Genomic DNA, 23,938 nt, shown 5'->3' with positions numbered 1-23,938 from the left:
GCTACAGGATCCCTTGAGCCCAGGAGTTTGAGGTTGCTGTGAGCTGTGATGACACCATGGCACTATACCCAAGCAACAGAGACTCTGTCTAAAAAAAAAAAAAAGAAAAACACTCCAGGGTTATTATTTTGGATAAGTGGGTAGGATTCTAATACCCTGGAAGGGAGAGGGCTTTGGGAAAATGGCAGAGTATTCAGTGTGGACCTTTGTAGTTCAAGACTTTAAAACACATCAGTAAGACTGTTGAAACTATATTTGTAGGTGAGTAATGTAGTTGGTTAGAAAATACTGTACCAAAGTGAGAAACGTTACTATTATGAACTGAGCTCTTATAAAATTGTTTCTCATTTTCTGTCTCTCACGTTTTGTCTTAAACTCTTAACAAGTTGTTAGGTGAGTACCTTTTCTTCAAAGCAGGAAAGCAAGCAAGATGTTGGGGATGTTTGAAATGCCTCAGGTGGGCTTCAATGATTAGACAATTGGAAAAGTAAAAACATGCCTTCCTTAGTTTAGTCAGTGTAAAATAAATGGGTAATGTTAGAATGCACATTTAAAGTAAGTGAGAGGCTCAGCGCCCGTTGCACAGTGGTTACAGTGCCAGCCACGTACACCAAAGTTGGCAGGTTTGAGCCCAGCCCTGGCCAGTTAAACAACAATGACAACTGCAACAAAAAATAGCCAGGCTTTGTGATAGGCACCTGTAGTCCCAGCTACTCGGGAGACTGAGGCAAGAGAATCACCTAAGGCCAGGAGTTGGAGGTTGCTGTGAGCAGTGTGACACCATGGCACTCTACTAAGGGCGATAAAGTAAGATTCTGTCTCTACAAAAAAAAAGAGAGAGATAATACTACAGTGTATTGAAGCCTGGCACCAGGGCTGGATAGTGTTCATCTATAAATCTTTTTTGTAAAAAGCTGTACTCGACCAGGTGCAATGGCTCACACCTATAATCCTAGCACTCTGGGAGGCCGGGCCGGTGGATTGCCTGAGCTCATGAGTTCAACACCAGCCTGAGCCAGTGGCAGGTGTCTGTAGTCCCAGCTACTTGGGAGGTTGAGGCAAGAGAATCCCTTAAGCCCAAGGGTTTGAGGTTGCTGTGAGCTGTGACGCCACAGCACTCTACCGAGGGTGACATACTAAGACTCTGTCCCAAAAAATTTTAAAAATAGATAAATAAGATAAGTGATAGCTATAATGTAGAATTTATTTAAGGAAAAACATTAATAGAAAACATGAAGCAGAGACATGACGAGGATAAGGGAAATGGGGTTTCTGAGGAACCAAGTTAAAAAGAGCTGTCCTCTCAGGCCGCTTGCAAGACCCTGACGGTCTCCCCCTTCTTCCACTGTTTCCTATTTGTGTTGCTTGCCTGACCATGTCCGAGCTCTGAGTTTCTGCAAAAAAAACAAGTTATAAATGTTTATGATCATAAAATGTTATGCTCCATCTCATGAGAGTCCATGGATGTAATTACAATTGTCAATTGAGATCTACGATCTTATCTAATTCACACATGCGTACCAAACCTGGGGTAATACAGGCAGAACAAGGTCTGGGTTGAGACTCATGGAAACCATCAAAGCCTCACACCTTATCTCACGTGTCTCCAACTGGGGCTGAGCTGGCTCTGGCTCCGTTGAGAGGAACCCCAGGCAAGCTGTTCACGCTGGCATGCTGTGCGATGGGGGCTGCAGCAGCTCTCATGGACACTGATGTAGAACTCTCACTGATGCTGAGGGCCAGTCACTAGTGGGCAGCCTGCCAAGATGCTGGAGCAAGGAAACTATTTGAAATATTTTTTCTCTTTGGAGTTTTTTCCTTATGATGCCATCCAGTCATAGAGAAGATGAATCCTGAAACGGATCTTAGTCATCTGGTCCAACCTCTCTGATACATGAATATAAAAACCCAGAAACGGAAAAAGGGAATAATGTGTCAAATCATAAAGTAAGTGTGACACAGCATAGAATATTCTTAAAGAGATAGGTGACTGAATCCAAAACCCAGAAATTACAACCAAATAGGTCTGGGGGGTCATTACTTTTTGAATGAACTCTTCGGTTTTTATGGTTATCTGAGTGAGTCCGATATGCCATTTAGGTAAATCAGAGGAGTGATAGAATGGAGTAGAGAAAAATGGGGAACTTGAGAGACCAGCAGGGGGCTGTTGTGATTCTTTAAGTGATAGATGGTAAAATAATATGGTAGAGTAATAGATGGAGTTAAAATATTCAGTGGAGCCAGGTGTAGTGGCTCATACCTGTAATCCTAGCACTCTGAGAGGGTGGATTACTTGAGCTCAGGGGTTCGAGACCAGCTTAAGCAAGAGTGATACCCTGTCGCTACTAAAATAATAATAATAAATGGAAAAAATAAAAAACAAACAACAAAAAAGAATAGTACTGGATACTTTTGAAGAAAAAGAATTCTATATACATATTTCTGTACCAATCTATTCCCATGCTCATACAGGAATAAACAATAGCTTATATAATTTGAAAACCACATTGTTATTTATATGAAGGAGGAAGACCTATTTTGTATTTATATTCCGTGTTTGGGCCATTACCATTGCCTGGTATGCCCAAGCAGTTTTAATGTATCTAACTACCTTCATGAAGTTACTGCATTAATTTTAAGTGGCCATGTCCAAAATTTAATATTTATTCATTCACATATCTATTTAACAAACAACCTCTACTGTATTTTATGTACATTTTTCAGTGCTAGAAACATAAAGGATTTTTTTTTTGAGTTCTTATCTTTGAAGAGCTCAGAATCTAATATGGAAATTATGCTTATCTTTCAGTTACTATAGCTACATACCCAATCACTCCAAAACATTTTGGGTAAAAAGAACGATCATGATTTATTATCTCTCATAGTTCCATGGGTCAGAAATGTGATGGCATCTAAAATGGATAATACCAGTGTGGTGTCTTTCAAGTGGTTTCTGGCCTGAGATCACTCAGAGGCTGCCTCTCCTATACCTGGACTAGGAATTCTTGAACAGCTGGTTTGGCACAACTGGAGCTCTTCAATGAGCTCTGTCTTCATGAGGTCCATAGCATGGCATCCCTGAGCTAACCCAACCTCTTTCAATGGCAGCTGCCATGGTTTGAATGTGTACTGAAAAGTTCGTTTATTAGAAACTTAATTTTCAGTGCAACGGTGTTGGGAGGTGGAGCCTAATGAGAGGTGATTAGAGGCAGGCATGGTGACTCACCCCTGTAATCCTAGCACTCTGGAAGGCTTAGGCAGGTAGATCACTTGAGCTCAGAAGTTTCAGACCAGCCTGAGCAAGAGCAAGACCCCATCTCTACTAAAAATAGAAAAACTAGTCAAGAGTTGTGGCACATGCCTGTAGCCCCAGCTACTCTGGAGGCTGGGGCCAAAGGATTGCTCAAGCCCAGGAGATTAAGGTTGCTGTGAGCGATGATGCCACGGCACTCTACCGAGAGTGACAATGTGAGACTCTGTCTCAAAAAATAAAAAAAAGAGTTGCTTAGGTCCTGAGGTCTCTGCCCTCATAAATGGATTAACATTGTTACCATGGACGTGACTTAGTACTTATCTTTAGAGTAGTTGTTATAAAAAAAAGAATTCATAAAAATGAATGAAGGAAGGAAGGAAGAAATGAATGAATTCAGCTCCCCCTTGCTCTCTCCATCTCACCTTCTCCTACCTTTCTGTCTTTGGCCATGTGTTAGAGCACCAAGGCTTTCACCAGATGCTAGCATTATGCTCTTGGACTGCCCAGCCTCCAGGACCATGAGGCAAATAAACTTCTATTGTTTATAAATTACTTAGCCTGTGATATTCTGTGATAGCACCACAAAACAGACTAAGACAGCAACTCAGGGCTCTGAGAGTATGAATTTCCAGAGAAATGCAATATTGCATTTTATGAATAGCATCAGGAGTCAGGCAGCATCACTAGTAGAGTAGTGTCCAGGTACTACGCTACAGAAATCCTCCCAGAACCTTACCTCCCATGGGTGGACTGTTACTATGACATTGTGGGATGAGATATGACCATCTTTAGCAGTTATGGACCCCTGTTGTAAAGAAGGGACGAACACTTCTGTAACAGAACAGTAGAGGAGGAAAATGGTCAGTAAAGGAGGCAACATTCACACATCCCGGGGCATAAATGTTGAGGTATTTAGCTTGCTCAGCAAAAATATTCAAGGTAGAGTCAGCAGTGAAGGAAAGACATGTGAGGATGGGGAGCGCAAAGTGTTAACTAGAAACAAAGACTGAGTTTAGAGGGAAATGGTGAGATAAGGACCTAGGAAGGCTAGGTGGGGCCATATCCTGAAGAGCCTTGATCATCAAGGTAAAACTTCTGGTTTTGAGGGGCGGTGCCTGTGGCCCAAAGGAGTAGGGTGCTGGTCCCATATACCAAAGGTGGCAGGTTCAAACCCAGCCCCAGCCAAAAAAAAAAAAAAAACTTCTGGCTTTGGGCAGTGGCCACTGTCTCTGGAGCACAGGTGATTAGTGATCCTCTTCAGTAATCTCTTTCATCTGCATTCTTTTCTACCTTAATAGCAATCCCATCTTCTCTCTAAAGTTTACATCCTAACTTAAACTGAACACAGACTCCAAACCATTGAATCTCATGGATTTTTTTTTTTTTTTTTACCCACCACAAACAACTCTAGGATGGCATGCATTTGAACAAACCAAAAGTGATTTCACTTTTCTAATTTTCAGAGCTTTTTGGCTAAATGCAGAGTGAGAAATTCATACCTTTTTCAAGCAGTGTGGGTTCTTTTTCCCAATTTCTCTCATCCATCTGGTTCTTTGGAGGTCTTGGAATCTAGGAACGTGTGAGTTCACTGTGCTGAAATCCAAAAAAGACTGCTAAACTGTGAAACAAAATCTGCATTCCAGAGACACTGAAAGAGTTGGGCCACCACCCTTTGCCTCAGCCAGGAGAAAACATCTGTATTTTTTGTCTCCTTTGTCTTTCAGCAGTTAGGGAATAGAAAACCCTGTACCCTCTGTCTGGGCTTTTTGTACCTAGTTAGTCTAAATCACTTTTGGCAAGTTGAGGGAAGAACCAAAACAGGCAATTACTTTATTTCCAGTGTCAGAAAATATTACAGCCGAGGTATAATTTAAGAAAAACAAATCGCTTCATCAGCTTCCCTCTGAGCTCTTCGTGAAGTTCCATTCTGGTGAATGGGTTCAGAGCCGGTTCAGAGCATTTGACATACACATCGGCAGGGATCTATTCAGAAAGAAGCCACAGTAGGAGCCAGGCTGCTGGTGTGTCTTGACAGCCTTCCTTAGGCGATGGTACTACCGTCTTTTTGTTTTCTGCTGGCAGAAGTTATAATCAGAAGGCCTTGTTCTCAACAGAAGCCAAGTGATTGCCAAATCCATTCAACTGATCTCTAGAGAATCAAAGTTCGCTCCTGGCCCTCTGGCTGTTCCCTTTGCCACTCCCAGGAGATAGAGGCTTAAAGTTTTCCCTTTCTTTTGAAAGGGGATCAAGTTTGGTTCAAATAAGCTTTTCTGTCATCTCCTGAGTATAAGGAGAGAGACCTTCCGCGACCTCTACTTTTTTGTCTCAAACCACTTGTAGCTTAGTAATTTAGGAAGTGATTGTAATTCATAAAGCCAGGTAGAAAATAATCATCTTGGCAGGGCTGTGTTTCCGGCAGCTCTGAAGCGAACCAACGCATGAGCAGAATGATACTGGGAACATTTCTAGTCTCTGCTTGCAGATCTTTAGTCTAATAGATGATTCATAAGGGTTTAATTCTGATTTGAAATGTGTAGGCAGGCAGTTCCTACTATGTGTGCACATAGCTGAAAGCATCATCATGTGGGCACCAATTTGCCCTGGATGGGTCAGTTACCCACGATAGACAAATACCGTCAGTGAAAGGAACATGTCCTACTTCCTGTTGTGTGATTGACTTCAAATCGTTTATGTTCCCAGGGAAAGGTGTAGCACTAGTTTGGTTTTTTTGGTTTTTTGGGGTTTTTTTTGAGACATATGCTCTTGCTAACATAGAATCTAAGAACCTAAGAGTTGAAAGAGACCTTAAATTATTTCATGACATTTCTTAAATTCAAAAATACTTACTGGTTACCTATTATGTTTAGAACACTGCTCCAGAGAATGTGGACAGGCCAAGGTAGAGATAAACAATAACCTTGACAGCAAGAAAAGACATGAGGTGATACCAGCTGATGATAAGGACGATGAAGAGAGGAACGGGGTGATGAGAGAGTCTGGCTTAGGAGAAGGGACTGCTCAAATAGGGTGGTGACAGAAAGCCAGCTAAGGATGGGTAGGAAACTTTGACCATGTCTATGGGAGTAGATGCTGTTGGGTGAATCTTTAAAGTATTCCCAAGGGATCATTTATTCATTGAGTTAATATTTATTGAGCTCCTTCTGTCTGACAGGCATTATTCTGGAAACGGTAGCGGGGGGTGGGGAGAAGCAGCAAATAAGACAAAGACCCCAGCCCTATTTCAGTAGGAGTTTCAAGGGACCAAGAAGTCGATGAACTTAAAGCCCTTCTTTTATTTTATTTTAATTTTTATTTATTTATTCATTTACTTATTTATTTTTAAGCCATCTTTCTTGTTGCCAGGTTAGAGTGTTGTGGTCTCAACCTAGCTCACAGCAACCTCAAACTCCTGGTAACAAACAATCCTGTTGCCTCCTCCCCACTCCCAGAGGAGCTAGGACTACAAACACGTACCACTACCCCTGGCTAATTCTTCTACTTTTTGTAGAGACAGGGTCTTACCATAGCTCAGGCTGGTCTTAAGCTCCTGGCCTCAAGCAGTCCTCTGACTTTGGCCTCCAAGAGTGCTAGGATTTCAGGCATGAGCCACTGCACCTACCCCTAAATCCTTTCTTTTCCTGGTAAAGGAGTTTAGGCCCAAAGAAGAAATGCTATGCACAGGCCTGACTGCTGGAGGCTGGCCTGGCAAGGCTCAAACACAGCCCTTGGCTTCTGGTAAATTTCTCCTTGTCGCCCAACCCTCCAGGGTCTCCAGAAACATCCATCTCAGCAATTTTAGTTTCTAGTAATGCTGGGATTAGTTAGCACTGTTAGACCAAAAGGTAAGTCTTTTCTTTCCCCACCAAGGCCTCTGTGTACTCTAAATAAAGATCACATAACAGACGGTTGTCAAGATGGTGCCAAACAGGCACGAACATCAGGGGCTTAGCTGGGCCTACATTATAGTTAATTCGAGAAAACGGCCCCTGCCGAGTGTATTTGCAGCCAACTATAGAGCCTAGACTCCTAGACTTTCCTGTACGCATCCTCCATGTATGAAATGTCACTGCGCCATCACTTAATACGTTTTACAGGTATGTAAACAAAACTGCACACACGCACACGCATGTCATTATGAAAGTTTTGAGACAGACTGTTATGGTCCATTCTTTCATCTCCAAGAAATATAGTTGACAGCGTCCTTTCTGAGTCAGTCCATGCAAGTTTTAACTTGTCCTTTCCGAGTCAGTCCATGCAAGTTTTAACTTGCTTGGCTTGTTGTTGTTGCTGGAAGGGCTTCATTTGTTTCTGTTGTCTGGATTTATGTTTTTTGATTTTTGTGTATCTCCAAATTTTCGTAATGACTCATGTAAAAGTGAGGATTGGACAAGGCAGTTTAAGAAATTTTCCCAAACTATATGAAACTAGGTATTCATGAAAGACTATGGGACAGCAGCATGCTGGAGATTAATAACCGTATCCAGCATTATTGCTGTTACATGGGGTGAGATAGACATCTGAGAAGCTGAACTGGAGAACAGCAGGACATAGAAGACAGAGCCTTGTCCTGAACTTGAAAACACAGGCCCAAACCCTGGCGCATTGATAGTCATGTGGCACGTGGTGGGGATAAGACGCCACCAGTCTACCTACCGCACCAGATTGTTGTGGAAATTAAACAAGGTCTTGTCTGAGTATATCTTATAAGTTTTAAGTAGCAAGTCAAGGTGTCAGTTTTTGGTTTTGGTACATAAAGAAATGTAAATTATTTTTAGGAAGCACTAAGAAGTTTATGGACTTTAGACATAATAAAGTTTACAAAGAAGAACAGCTTTTTCACAAAACTCTCAGGAAAGGAAGGAGGGGGAAAAGTCATGGAGGAATCCAGAAGTTATTTTATGTTGCGACATTATCCAGTCATCTGAGATGATCATAGGCAGAATTCCTTAGATAATCCATTTAAGGAAAAAAAAAAGGAGAAATATAAAACATAGGAGAATTAATGACAAAGGAAAAAAGTTAAAGAAATATAGTGTTTAAAAATAGTAATCCAATTAAATGATCAAGAGATTCCAAGTTAATTGAATATATGTCCTAGCTCCTTACAGTGTATATAGGGGAACTATCAGATATAAAACCAACATTTATGATGAAGCCAGGCACTGGATACTTAGCTTTCATGTTGGTGAACTCATTTAATCCTCACGACACCACAATGTTGATATTTTCATCTCTTTTAGTAGATGAGGAAGCCAAAGGCAGAAAGTTCAGGCAAATTTCTAGACTTTCAAACCCAGGTCACTTTTTCAATAATTGATCTCTAATTCTCTTGTTGTATGTGGAAGATCTTCTGCTCTGATTCCTAAGTTAATAAATCGTAATGACTGTACCTTGAAAATGTTGTAAATTACTGTAATTTGACTTGGCTTGGAAGAAAAGGAATTCTGTTCTTTTCTCCACTCTCAGAATAGTCTCAAAGGAATTCTCGATCTGTTAATTTTGCCCCTCACGTGAAGGTCTGACACACAGTCATCTAATCTTACTCCCCTTTTCTTCCCTTATGCCACATTTTCTAAAGATTATAAAATATTCAAGAGAAGTGTTTTGGAAGACCCAGCGCGACACACAAATCACACATTTTAAGGTGAAATACCACCTCTTTGGGCATTGAGATCTAGATAAACTAAATGTCCTATAATAGAGATATTCTTTTCTGATTAACTGCAGCTCAGATCAGAATCCTAACCCTAGTGATAAAGAATAAAAAACAGCACATAATTTACTTTGTAAAGAATGTGACTTATAGGTCGGGCACAGTGGCTTTTGCCTGTAATCCTAGCACTTTGGAAGGCTTAGGTGGGAGGATCACTTCAGGCTAGGAGTTCCAGACCAGGCTGCACAGCACAGCAAGACCCTCGTCTCTACAAAATAAAAGGAAAAAAAGGGACAGGCATAGTGATGTATACCTCTGCTGCAGAAGCTGATCCAGGAGCATTGCTTAAGCCTGGGAGTTTAGGGTTGCAGCGAGCTATGATTGCACCACTGCACTCAAGCCAGTGAGAGAGAGCAGAGCCTGTCTACAAAAAAAGAAAAATGTGATTTATGGCTCATGAAAAAGTTGGGAAAATGCCCTAACCCTGCTCTTTTTGTCCTTTCTGTTGGCTTTTTATTCTTATGGTTTTAGGGCATATTTCTTAATTTTTAAAACAGTTTATTTGACCAAATATAAACAGAAATTTTTGTAAGAAATTTATTTTCTGCATTAATAGTAATATACATGTGGTGTTTGTGCTGGTTTGACACAGGGACGGTCACATCTGGCAGAGTTGTGTTCCTCTTCAAGTGCTGCCCAAGGCACAGATTTTGTTACAGTGTTCTTCCTGTGAAATGAATTTTGTTTCAGTGCAGGGTTATCTGAGACTCCTCTCAAAGGGGATTAGATAATGAAGAATTCTTGTTACAATACAACATTAACTCCCCCCCCAAAAAATGCTAAAGTAGTAGTTAAAATAAGTGCCAGCTCAAATCTCACCTAGAATAGATTCCTGGAGTCATAAGCCGGCACTACTGTGCTGCCCACTCTCCCCATTCATAAGTAATTCCTCATCCTCTGTGCTCCCAGCATGCATTACTCATGCTCAGTCACAGCGATGTGTTCCACCCTTTAACCGGAATCAGTATTTATAAATGATTCTGCCTATCCCCTTACTGGGAACCTTTGAGGACAGCGGTGGCGTCTTTGCCTTCTCTCTCTTCCTCTGCCCCTGCTGGGGTGCTGAACACCTCGATCCAGTCTTTCAGCTTTCTGTAGTACTAGTGTGTAAGTGCGGAGGCAGCTCGTACTCCTCTTCAAGGAAACATAAAAAGTTTGTTTGATGGGGGTCTATAGGAAAGCTGAGGTTCTGCAGGTACTAATTGCAAAACGTTGTGTTCAAAAAGATTGGCAAAAGTGAAGAAAAAAGTCACAACTCTTTCACTGAATTTTTAGCCGTGAATTTCATGGCTGTTCATCTAGAGGGCTCATGACATCAAAAGCAAATACATTTTAGAGATTTCATGTTGTCTAATAAATTGTGTCAAGACTTTGTCTATTAGGACTAATTAGAGTTTTCATCTCTGAAAGAGAAATTTTGATTCACCTGGCCCGAGGTGAAACCCCTCGCCCCAACTTTCCCTCCCAGATGTGATAGACTTGGAAACCCCTTGCGTCATTCCATGTCTTAGCCTTCCCGTTGAGAAAGTCAGGACTATAGAACTGTTTTTCACGGTTAAATAGAATAATTTTATTTTATATAAAACATGTGGTCAGAGTTTATTAATTTATCAACTAATCAATGTTTGTAAAGCATTCCTTTTACACAAGCATAATACTGTGTAGATGCCAGAGATTCAGTAGTGAATTTTGTCCTATCCTGTAGGGGGTTGGGGAGAAAACCCGTCTTAAGATCCTGTTAACTGAAAAAAAATAATAAGGTGTATAATTTAGGGAAGGAAAGCTTTATCTCTTTGAAAGTGTTTATTGCCCCTTGTAATGGCCATTCCAGCAGGCTGGGGGACAGGGCACCTGGCCACAAGCCAAGAGCACTGGATTCTGGGAAGGAACAAAAGAGTTTATTCTGAGCTACCGAGCAGGGCAGCTGAATATACGCATTTCACAAGCTATAGGAGGAGTCACAAATATCTGTGAAAAGAGAACTATGTGCCTATGCAATGGGGCTGTTTTTCCCTGGGGTCCACGTTTAAAAGTAGTCACCTTCTATGTCAAAAAGGTGAAACGAGGACATAAAACCCTCTTTGCGCATGATCTGTGGACGGTTAAAGCCACTTCAGGGTTGGTGGTCTTTTATCAGGAAAGAATGCTGGGCTGGACTTTAGGAAATGAAGCCTGATGGTCCTTAGCAAGGGAGGAGAGATGTGTGTCCAACCTCCCGTCATCATGGCTGGGAACTCAGTTTTAAAATTTTGCTGGGGTCCCCTTGGTGGAGAGGGGTCTGTTCTGTCAACAGGGGATTATTTTTAGTTCACAATCTGAAAGCGTTTCCTCTGTTTGTTGCAAGGAACTGGTAACTTGCAGGTAGTGAGCCTGGCTGCCTTCTCTTTGCAACATGGAGTGTGTCTATTGAAATACAGGATGAGTATACTGTGCTGTAGCAAAGGGATTCTCCATGGGACAGAATTAGGAGACCTGTATTCTAACTCCAAATCTGCACTAGCTGTGTTAGCCCTCTGTGCCTTAGTTTCTTAAATCTGGTAGTTGCAGTGGGATCGCTGTTTTCAAACAGCACAACGTGGACCCCCTTACACTCTCACTCTTCATCCAGAAGTGATCTGGGGCTCTTAGGGATGCCCTTCCTCAAAAAATTGTTTCCCTGAAAGAAAAAAAAAAGATTATGGGAGAGGAAGGCAAGCAAGGAACTTTTCAAGATCTAATATTTTCTAACTCTCTTTTGTTCTTATCTCATCAGGACCATGACTATACCTAGGACATGAGCTGTTACCCGTTATCTTTCCAACAGTCTTTCCTTTTTTACAATATTGTTTTTGTACTTAGAAAAGATAAAGATGAATAAAAGATCACATTTTCATTTTATAAAATGAAAATTTTAACATTTATAAATGGCAACAATCACTTTTTAATCTTACAAGTCTTAATATACTTATGCTTCTTGAGTTTAAATATTCAACATTGAACATGTATAAACACCTGTATAATGTGTACATTATGGCTTTACACTTAACTTCCTTTATCATCTCACACATACTTAAAGTTTATGTTACGTATATGCTTCATTTATATTTGGATGATGCTTCCGTCACTTATGCCTGGGACTTAGAATTATTTGGATATATACAATATCCGAGGATAGAAAAAAATGCAACCACATTGTATCTCTGGCTTTTAAAAAGTTGCATTTGGGGAGTTTTTTGTACAAACTTTGTGACTTAATTTTTATTTTCACGTAACGTTTTCATTGTAACCACCGTTGTATTCCCACTATTTCAGAAAAGTAGATAAGCTGTGCTTTTTAGCAACTGATTAAATTTCTTGTTTTTTCAGCCACTCTTTTATCTTCTTCTTTTAACCATACTTTCCTTTTTTTTTTTTTTCAGAGACAAGAGTCTCACTTTGTTGCCGTTGGTAGAGTGCTGTGGTGTACAGCAACCTTCAGCTCTTGGGCTTAGGCAATTCTCTTGCCTCAGCCTCACAAGTAGCTGGGACTTCAGGCACCCACCATAATGCCTATCTATTTTTTTGTTGCAGTTTGGCCGGGGCTAGGTTCGAACCCTCCACCCTCGGTATTTAGGGCTGGCACCCTACCCACTGAGCCACAGGCGCCACCCTTAACCATACTTTCATTGGAGTAAATATTTCTATGAGGGAAAAAGTCCTCAAATAATACCTGCTGCAAAAAAAAATAAAATCTAGATCTTTATCTCAGCGTAAGCCAGACGGTCTTCCACAGCTGGCTGCCAATTACCTCCTGTGTGTCAGGGACTACATAGGCCGGGACAAGGATGTTTACTCTTGTGGTTTTTGTAGTGTGCTGTCCAGATCTCTGTTTAAGACCGAGGTGCTTACTCCCCTAGCTGCTGACAGTTTATAGCTGAGTCTCTCTGATAATTACCCTCAAGCGAAAAGAGCCTCTTCACCCAGGGTCACACTTCCTTGGTGGCAGCCTGTATCAACTGACTGGTAGACGCAGGGATTCAAAGACCTTGTCCTCAAGCTCAGGGAAGGACAGCCCTCCTCCTGGAGCCACCCATCTTTGTTGCAGCTGCGCCCTAGTTCAACCCCTGCCTCTGCCCAAGGACTGCCTATGCTTCTTCACAGGTGTAGATTGCAAGGAGACCTCTCAACAACTTCCTGTGTGCAAATCTCTGCTTCAGAATTTGTTTCCTGGGTAACACGACTCACACTACGGCTTCATGGGGCCAAGGGGGAAAGATCACAGTTTAGTCATAGAGATTGACATAAACCACTAAGTCAAGTACATTGTATTCAGCATCATAGGAGAAGCATCATATAATACTATGGGAGTGAAAGAAGTGACTTAGTCTATTTGGAATATGAGGTTGTACAGTTAAGTCCATGAACTCCTTCTAGAAAAAGTACTACATACGCCATTACTGAATATCACCATGGTCACGGTCAAGGTGCTCCATTTGGGAAGCCGTGCACTGATGTCAGTGTCTAGTCCACTCTTCAAAGCAATTTTGGAACTCTTTTTCTGGAATGGCCATCAGAGCTGTCACTACATGAGATCTGACAATTAAGGTCACAAACTCATCCTAGAAAAGATGCTTTGAAGGGTGGACTAGGCGCTGGCATTGGCGCGTAACTTCCCAAGGGCAGTACTTCAAAGGTGACCATCATGATATTCGGCACTGAGGTATGTAGCACTTTGTTAGGATGAGTTTGTGAACTTAATTGTCAACCTCATATAACAAAGAGAGAATTAGAAAAGATTTCTCAGGAGATGTGGCCATGCGAGCTTCATTTAGAGGAATGAGTAGGCATTCTCTACACAGAATAAGGAGTGAAGTGCCCTGGGCTCATAAAGGAATGTTGCCTTATTGAAGATGTGGCAGAAAGCTGAGTGTGGCAGCTGAAAGATGGAGTGCCCAGGGGACAGAGGTGGAGTTGGGTCAGGAGTCAGCCTGCCAAGCCCTCTCCTGGTCTTAGAGAGTTTTAGGCTAGAGTGTGTTCTTTTCCTCTTATTTCCTATCCATCAAACATGGCAACCCTATTAAACATGCAGAATGTGATTCACATAGACACATCAGGAGATAACCCCTTTCACTTATATGCTTGAAAACTTTGTTTTCTTCAGAACTATTTTATCAATCATTTCATTTTAATCTGCTTCAGAGAAGCCTAATATTCATATGAAGAGTACATTTGGGGATGGATCTGGATTTAAAATAATCATCTATAAGATGACACAAATACTTCATGGTACTTGAAATTCTACCATTATCAAGTTCTGGACTTGTAAGAGGCAATGTAGTCTAGGTTTCTAAAAGATGAACCCCCTTTCACACCTCTAAAAAGGGGCTTATCCAATTGTTCCTAGAATATCTCTGATAATGGAAATAGTCACTCTTTCATATTAATATATCACAGAGCGATAAAACAGTCCAGTTTGAATTAATCATCATTTTACAGATGAGAAAACTGAGGTCTAGAAACAAGAAATTATTTACCCAAGGTCAAACTGTAGATATTGTCAAAACCCGAAGGATGAGTCATAGGCTTCACCTACCAACTTTTCTTCTCCCTGCCTAAGTACTGAATTCCTCAGGTCCCTCTCTGAATTACTGGGACTTAGGAACTGGGTTCTCAATTTCCAGTTCCCCGTCTTTCCTCATGAGCTCCATGACTCATGTCCAATTGATCAGTTCTCCGGATCTGTTTGTGCACCTGTGCAATCAGAGCCTGGGGTGGAGGGACCCCCCAACACCCTCCTCCCTGACCGTGTCAGTTTTTCTTCTTTCTCTAAGGGAAAGTGGGCCCAGGGGGACCAGCGGGCCAGCTAGAGACTAGAAAGGGAGGGAGGCAGTTGAGGGAGTTGGTTAGTGAAGGTCAGCGTGCCCTCTCCATCACTCACTAGCCAGGATGCCAGTCAATTGCATTCTTGCAACTTTTTATTCTAATTGGGGTACATTTTGCAATAGGTTGATTTTAGGCATATTTTACACTTTTTTCCATTGCAGCAGAAATGTTTGAATTACCTGTCATTTGAATAAAGCTCCTACAGACCATAAAGTCTTTCCATAACAACTGACTTAACCGTGTATGTTGCTGCTAGTTTTGAATAAATGAACTGAGTCTTGTAGCCAAGCCTCAATGCAAACAGAAACATTTTCTGGTGAAGCATTTTCTGGCTGTTCAACTCCATTAAAGAGCTAGCTTTAAAAATAAAAAAATGTTAAAACCACAGAGAAGCAAAACACAAGCCTTGGGAAGACAATTTCCAGCCACATTAGCTCAGCTCATCAGGGTAGAAAAGAAGCAGGCCCTCATTCTCCAGACCTTCGTCATCTCCACACACTCGTCCTAGGCTCTTCTGCTATTTTAATTTCACCACTTCAAAATGGGGGAAAAAAATAGGTTAATAGTTTCCATGAGTTTAGACTGTGACCAGAGGCGTACTAAGCAATTTCAGAAGCTTGGGCAACCGCAGCTTTGAGGAAAGGATGATGATGGATTTACCAATTCATCTTGGGTTGGATTCCAGAGTTAAGGGAGTCAGGCCAGCACTGCGCTGCCAGGGTGAGATGTAAACAATATTCCTCCATTCATTCTTTTGCACACGTTCACCCCAGGCTTATTGTTATCCCAGCCCACATACAGAGTGCATGTGATATGGGACAGAGAATTCTATTCTATTCAGTCTCCCCCTTAACAGAATTACAGCGTGGTAGAGGAAGTAGACATGGGCACAGATAAATTTAATAAAATGTAACTGTAAGCATACTCTCAAAAATGGCAGAAAAAGAACCAATTAATTCTAGATGGGGCCGTGAGGGAAGGATTCACTGGGAAGTTACATTTTGGCCTGTACTTGAAAGGTGAAAATGGCAAATTGCAATGCATGTAGGCATTAGAGGCCCAGAATTAGGGCAGTTTGTCACAGGCTGAAGAAGAGCGAGCAGTCTAGTGTGGCCTGAGAAGCCTGGCCTAGAAAGGACGGGTGAACGTATGTCAGGAATTAGTTCTTTTTACATTTTAGAGGAAGCAGCAAGTCTTTTGTTTTTGTTTTTTTAATCAGGAAAGGTGTTTATCCACATCTGTGTTTTGGAAATTAAGTCAGAAGTTATTGGGGGGGGGGGTACTACCAGAGATGAGATGCAAGTAAGCCAGTTCAGACACAAGGACCCTGGGTGCTGCTTCCTTCACAGCCATTCCGAGGGCAGTTACTGCTTAGTTCTAGACTCCATCCAGGTCTGCATCTTCCTAGAGAGATCCACATCCTAAGCTTACTCCTGAACGTAAATTCAGCGAGTCAGTTCAGGTATCTTATTTGGAACGTAGCAGATCACACGTGAAGCGTGGTTGTTTGGTAAGAGCAGGGATTCTATGGAGAGGTTAGCAATCAATCTGTGTAAGTCCTGACTCAGATTAAGAGGAGGTCTGTGTTTCTAAAGTCCAGCATATTTTTAAAGCCAATTAAATTGGCTTTTTTAATTCACTTTCCAAAAGCAGGCCCTTACAGGTTCAACATTTCTGTCAAGAATTTACAAACCATCAAACCTTCAATGATATTTTGAAGGAAGGCTGTAAAGGTTCAGAAGCCTTGTGGATCATGCTGAGCTCTTGTGCAGGTAGCAGGCTGTCTTAGACGTCAGACAGGCCCCTCTGTAAAGAGTGAGGGGCCTTAGTGACTCTGCTAGGTCTTTAATGCTGGATCAAGTTTTTGAAGTAACAGTGAAGCTGTCTCCAAATGGTGTATTTCAGGGATCAGCAAACTAACATCACAGGCCCAATCCAGCCCATCACCTATTTCTATAAATCAAGTTTGGTGGATGCCCCTTTGTTTACATGCTGTCTATGGCTGCCTTTGAGCTTCAACAGCAAAACTAGGTTGTTCCAACAAAGCCAGAAAGATTTTACTTCAAGGGGCTTTGCAGAAAAGTTTGCCGTCACCCTTGCTATGGGAAACAAGGGAAGTGCCAAGGGTGGAAGTCATAAAACATGTACTCTAAACCCTGTATTTTCCATCTGCTACCTAGAAAAGCTGCTTAATCCATGCAGTTGCATCTCCTCCTCTCTCTCATACAGCATGCACTCTGCCTTCCCCTGAGCACTGGACAAGCACCTGAGTTGATGTGTTTTGTGATACTTATCATGCGGTATGGAGCTCCTCAAGCCCCGGCCTGATGTGGCTTTTCTTTCCTTCCTCAGAATACTCTGGAGCAGTGCAACGTGTGCGCCAAGCCCATCATGGAGCGGATCCTCCGAGCCACCGGGAAGGCTTATCACCCGCATTGCTTCACCTGTGTGATGTGCCACCGCAGCCTGGATGGGATTCCGTTCACCGTGGACGCCGGCGGGCTCATCCACTGCATCGAGGACTTCCACAAGTAGGCAGCCTCCTCTCCTTTTTTTAGCCAGCTGGTATCCATTCTCCTCTCTCAGAGTTGTAGAATCTCAGGATTTAGTGGGACCTTTAAAAACATGTACCCCTCATCCAAATGCAGGCATTTGTATCAAGAGATCCATGTGGTCATCCAGCCTGACCTCTGCTGCCCGGGGCCTGTCCATTGCATCTTTGGGTGGCTCTGATTGTGACAAAGTCGACTCACTGGTAGAACATTATATTAGAAAGTGGCAAAATCCTGACTAAACACGAAGATGTGTGACATGTGGCAAATGGCTCAACTTCTGGGAGCATTTCAACTTACTTGTTTGCAAACCTGGTCCTAAAGCTCTCTCAGCCGTGTCAACTCAGAGCTGTCTCAAAAGCTAAGCTCTGCATCCCTGCCACTCTACAAAGAGGAGGATATGGTGAATAAACACAGACAAATTCCTGTGTCTCTTACCCATCTGAGCCTCGCCCCCAGATTCAGAGGCAGCCACGCCGCTGTCAACACATACATGCTTTTCCCTGGTCTTTCCCCCCACCCAGGCCTTCCCTTCCTCAGCTTTTTTTTCCTAATGAAATTAATCAAGTTAAATTGCATGATGCTCAGAGGAGAATTAGAAATAGAGCCTCAAGATCAAGGCCAGTTACGTCCCCACTTCTTCCTTGCTCTCATTTGTAATTCCCTCTTTCCTGTTACGGCTGTAGTTTCCAAGAAAATTACGGTTTTGTATTTTGCTTATTTTGATTTGGCCACTTGGTTAATTGCCTAATTGGTATGTAACCTTTGTGATATATTTCTGAGAACTGTATTAAAGCCATAGATATGATTTGTGAATGGTAGGCCCAGAGGTTTCCTGGCTCCTGTGTGTTAGGCGCAGGCTTTGAGGACAGCTTCCGAGGCTGCCAAGGAGATGAGGCTCAGATTGCTCACCACCTTGGGTACCTGTTCTAGCCCCCAAATGTATAGTCTTGTGGGCGAATCTTCCCACTCTGTTGATTTTCAACAACCAGGAAGTATTCACCACAAGCACTTTAAGGGTCCGGGACTCATATTTTAAAAATGAATTTCCTGACCACTTTTTAAGTAGCAAAGAAACTGAAAACCTCACTAATAGACATGAGACTGAATGAATTTTAAAAACCCAGAGGCAGAAATTTTTAACCTGAATTAGACAAGGAAGGGCTCATTTTTAAAGGACAGTCACAGCATAAATTGTACTTCACATTATTGATATTTTTAGCTTGTAATTACACGTTAAAAAAAAAAAGAAGAAGAAAAGAACCTGCATCTATTTAAGGGAAGTGAAAAGATACCAATGGGAAGTCGATTCTGTCACTGTTTCTCTCCTTTCCCTAATCCAAGAAAGACTGATAGATATAATCAGAGCACACATGTTTCTTTTGCTGGAAAAGACTGATATATTATACCCCTCAATTAAAACAGGAAATCAATTCTGACAAATGTAAGTTTATATCTATGCCATTTATCTTTTATTTCTAGGACTGGGGAGCATAATTAGAGACTTATAACGTAAGGATGAGGTTCTGAAAGCTCCAAAAAAGCATATTTGATCAATTAAAAAGGGGGAAAAAAATAACCCCCCTAATTACCCTCTTTCCAGTTCAATGCATTTTAGAATATAAATTATTTTTTTAAAAATAATGTTGTTTTCATGATTGGCAGTTACGTCTAGAGAGAAGCTTTTGCTCTTTTCCCATTTCCCAAAGGAAAATAAGAGAATGTTTTATAGAACACTTATTTCTGAACTTTAAAATTACCAGCACACAAAGCAGCTAGAAGTCCAGCACAGGATGGGCTCTGCAAGGCCACGGAGAGGGTACATAAAAGGGTACAGATTTTTTCTTGACACAGATTTTGTGGGCCTTGTTTTTGGTCCTTCTGAATATTCTCCGTTTGTGGGTTTTTAGGAGATATTTTCAGTCCTTGCTTCCGCTCACATTAATACAGAGCCCCCTGTGTGCCAGTTACTGTGCTCTACATTGAAGATGTAAGGAGAGAAATTACACAGATATATATAGAGACGTCTCTGTCAGCAAGGAGCTTGCCAGGAGGAGGGCAGAGAAAATGTGCAGACATAAGGCAGAAAGGGCCGGATGCAGGAGGCCCAGGTAAGGGCTCAGCTCATGCTGTCAGAGGCAGAAGAGGCCACTGGGCTGTGCCATGGGGGAGGCTACACCGAAGGAGAATTTGGAGAGTGTCTTAAATGTAAAAACAAAGAGATTCCTGGCAGAAGGAACATATCAGCCAAAAAGCAAGGACACAGAGCTGGGAAAGGGTTCCCTATATTTCAAGGTTTACTTTGATGTATCTGGGCAGACTGGGAGTGCAGGTTACCTTCAGGTACAGGAGATCTTGTAGGAATTGAGAAGGAATTTGTCTCACCTGTTTTGTCTGTCTTGCAAACCACTGTTTCTGGAAGTCTTCTACGCCTGTGATTCATAAACGGATCTTATTAAACTTCACATTCTAATTCAGGTCCGGGGTGCCGCCTGCGAGTCTCCATTTCAGAGAGGCTCCCAAGTGGTCTTGAACTGTGCTTGAAGTAACAAGCTCCCAAAATACTGTTTGAGGCCTTGTTAATGGGCCATCCCCTACATAACCACCTTTGGTCAAAGTTGGCTCGTATCCCCCAGCGTACTGGACATGAACTCTTTCACAGACAGCGTTTCAGATAACTGCTGCAAACCAGTAGCTTGGCCTGCAGACTGGCTCCCCCCACCCCCAACAGACACACAGACACTGTCCCACATCATCTAAATGGCTGTTTCTAAAGACGCGATTCAATTACATTCCCTCTGAGAAGACTTCTCTGATCTTACCTCCTCCCTGTCCCCGGCTTGAATGTGCACCGTTTTCTGTGTCCGTGTCTTCCAGAGTTTGGCAAATCTGCTGTGGATAGTGCTCGCACCGTCTGAACCCTGGGATGCAGGATGACTAAGATCATCCCTCTCTGAGCCTTGGCTCCTGTGGCCATAAAGTAGAAACGATAAAACTACTTCCCCATAATCTTGCTGTCACTAGAAAATAATGTCAAGAGTAAAAGTGCTTCACAGGGCTTAGCACCTAATAGGCACACAATAAATGGCAGCTTTAATTATCAAAAGTGTTTTTATCAAATGTATGATACTTACTATTCTGGCATTATACTATTACTGTCCACTCAATAAACTCATCCTTGAAATAGGCCACCTGTGATTTTGAACCCTCCTTGGATTGCTGTCCAAGGAGCACCATGGGAACTGTTCAAGCACCTCTTGTCTCTTCCCTTTGCTTTTTCCCATCATGGAAATGAGGCTTATTGGGAGGAAAGAATCATTACGCAGCAAGAATATGGTTTATGTCTTTCCAAAAGAGAAGAACCTTGAGATTGAACATTAAGCCCAATAACACCATTTCTGTAGAGAAATATGGCCGGTACCTCCCTCCATTAAACACAGCCCGAATTCCTTTTCTTCTGCACCCGTCCTGGCAGTTGTCTCAGGACTTTTGGAGATAGAGCAAAGTCCTATCCTTTGGAAGCTTATGGTTTAACAGTTCAGTGGTCCCCAGAGATATGCAAGTAATTGTTACCAAAATAGGAATTTCAGTGAAAGATTTTTTTATCCTAGAGGAGTAAGTAATTCTTCCTGGGGAACTGGGGGAAGCTTATGGATACATTGATAAGGAAAACATACTTGTGCACTCACAGAAGGTGGGGAAACTCTGGGAGGGCGGTTGATCCAGAAGCCTGCTTATTTCACCACTGATAACCCAGATTTAAAAATAAGCAGGTAGTCCAGAGCAATTTTTTGCCACTGGATATAAACTTCTTGCATAAAATGCCAATTTTAACAACTCTGATTACTGCTGCAGTGGTGCCATGATCCTTTTAATTTTTCTTTCATAGCAATCAATTTATCTGCTGCTTAATTCATATTTATTTAGATTGCAGCCATACAGATGCCTTTTGGGTGCCGCTAGGAAAATTAATATGTACATATAGAGTATAATGTATGTAAAAATGCTTTGACAGCCATAAAGTACTCTACAAAGTATCAGATTACTATCATTATTTCCTTTTAAGTCTCACTACAAATAGATAAATTTTAACATCATTAATCTTAAAGCCATTACCATGAAAAAACTGAGTTGCACAGTCTGTTCTTTCTTTTTAATCTCTTCAATTCTTATCCACATTCATTTCAAAACACATCTCATCTCCAATCTTCATGAACACACTCACCACCTCTAATTTCCAGTAGATATAGGTGGATATGTGGCCTATATTTGCAGCCTATTAATCTGGCATGAGAGAAAAAAAATTAGGGACCATCGATCATATTAAGAACTATCGAAATGCTTTAGCTGCAGCCTCAGAAACATCTGCAAGTGTATACATATGTGTATGTACTTGTGTGCTCATGTACACGTACCATTTAAAAGTGCTAAAATTCTTTAAAGAATAAAGATATTCATAGCTCTTTAACTTTTTCTTTTCAAATAAAAGTTTAGCACAATAGAAAATGTGGACTTAGCCATTGTCACTTTAGTATGATGTGCATTTAAACTCACTCACCTCTGTCTGCCCTTTTCTTTTTTTTTATTTTTATTTTTTTTCAAGACAGTCTCAAGCTGTTGCCCTGGATAGAGTGCTATGGCATCATAGCTCACAGAAACCTCCAACTAGGGCTCAAGCAATCCTCTTGCCTCAGTTTTTCTATTTTTAGTAGAGATGAGGGGTCTCACGTTTCTGCCCAGGCTGGTCTTGAACCCCTGAGTTCAAGTTTTGCTCAAGCTGTCCACCCACGTCCATCTCCCAGAGTGCTAGGATTACAGGCTCAAGCTCCCATGGCTGGCCTGTCTGCATTTGTAAAAAGCTCTCCATTTCTTGTCTAGAATTCAAGAGACATTTCTAAGAAAGAGGCCCTGAAAAGGGAAAGCAAGGCAAAGGTACCTGAGAAGTTGTGTCTGAGACCTGTGGAGTGCATAGGAAAGTCTAGAAGCAAAACTCAGAAATAAGTGAGAGTGGGATAGGACCCGTGCTCTCCCTCCCGGCCAGCCTCGCCCAAGGTCAGGGTTTGTTTTCAGAATCTATCCCAAAGTGAAGTCCATCTGTGACAGCCGTGTGATGAAGACCTCCCAGACATTCTTGTTCTAAGAAGTTCGCACACTTATTCCTCCCTTGCCAACCAGTGCGGTGCTTTGAGTCTAACTCCCTCACTGTACCGATGAGGAAACAGATTCCCTGACTCCCCAGTTCCCACCTTTCCTGCTTATCTCAGTGTCTGTCCTCTATCTCAGTGCCTGTGCTCAGTATCTAACCAGCCCTTTATCTCCATTTTCAGGAAATTTGCCCCCCGATGTTCTGTGTGCAAGGAGCCCATCATGCCGGCCCCAGGTCAAGAGGAGACCGTCCGTATTGTGGCCCTGGATCGTGATTTCCATGTTCACTGCTACCGCTGTGAGGTCTGGTCAAGGCCCCACCCTCCCCAGTCTGCGGCAGGAATTGAGCTGCCTATTTGAGCGGGGTTTCCTTAACATAGCAATGTCTAAATGCAAGAATGAGCTTTAGATCTGACACTGACATTTTATATAAGTGACATTGGATAAATCACTTTACCTCTCTCGATCTCACCTATAGAGAGGGATTCAGATTCTTAAACACCCCACACACACACACACCTATGGCTATTAGACTAAAATATAAAATTGTGTATTTAAAAGACTTTGTAAATTGCAGAGTACTAAATTAGTGAGACGTGCTATTGTTACACTGAATCTTCCCAGCTCCCATGCTTTGGTTAACTACTCTCCTGAGGCAGAGATGCCATTGTCACCCACTGAGAAGGATATGAATTCATCTGGGCATTGGAACTTCTTGTGCAAAGTCATGGAGATAAACTTATTTATTAGTAAGTGCTAAAGACAAGAGGTCAGAGTGGCTGCTGAGGGCTACAGGAGAGGCGTGCATGAGGCGCTGTGAGAATAGTTTTCTCAGAGGAGATCAGCTAAAACCTAGAGGCCCTGTAGCCACCTACATGGAGGAAAGCAAGTCTTTCCTTCTGATTCAAAAGGGTACACTTTCAGATGATGGTTTTAAAGTGTTTTCTTATCTCGATTCCGTAAGTTGCCCAGACCTCTCCATTAAGGCAGTTTTCTTTTTTTTTTACCAGCTCTTCAGCGTGAGTACATTTCAAACCCCTTGTCTGTCCGTGAGGGATGGGAAGGACTTCCTTATCAGCACAAGCTCAGGAGACTGGTCTGCAGGACACAGGCTGGCGGGGCTGTGAGGGCTGCCCTGGCTCTCTGGAGCTGTATCCGTTTCATTCACTGCCTTAGCTGTAATTGACCATCTGTTTTATACAGTGTGCATTGTCTTGCCCTAGAACCCAGGGGCATGCCTCTCGCTGGCCTTAACATAAAAACAGATAATAAGAACTGCCAGCATTTGCCTGAGGTTTTATGACTGGGGAAGTAAAGAGAACAACAATGTCCAGTCATCATCTTTCAAATGACTCAAATACTAAGTGTTCAAAGAGCTAAGATATTTTAGAGTTCATTTTACTGATGGAGAAACTAAGGCTTAAAGAAGAAAGG

At 42.0% G+C, this 23,938-nt stretch overlaps 1 protein-coding gene across 7 annotated transcripts in view; it reads left to right on the top strand.

Annotated features, from left to right (window-relative positions):
- Positions 1-23,938, top strand: part of LPP (LIM domain containing preferred translocation partner in lipoma) — a 686,984-nt gene that overhangs the window by 657,175 nt on the left and 5,871 nt on the right. For all 7 annotated transcript variants that reach the window (XM_023514821.1, XM_023514815.1, XM_023514819.1 and 4 more), the window contains 2 exons: positions 17,160-17,338; positions 22,687-22,807. In XM_023514821.1, the coding sequence (XP_023370589.1) occupies positions 17,160-17,338; positions 22,687-22,807 (300 nt within the window). The remainder of the gene's footprint in view (positions 1-17,159; positions 17,339-22,686; positions 22,808-23,938) is intronic.

The sequence above is a fragment of the Otolemur garnettii genome, unplaced genomic scaffold (assembly GCF_000181295.1).
Source record: "Otolemur garnettii isolate 467f Iridium unplaced genomic scaffold, OtoGar3 scaffold00060, whole genome shotgun sequence".
NCBI lineage: Eukaryota > Metazoa > Chordata > Mammalia > Primates > Galagidae > Otolemur > Otolemur garnettii.
The sequence above is the reverse complement of the archived record's forward strand: the minus strand, read 5'-3'. Positions and strand labels throughout refer to the sequence as shown.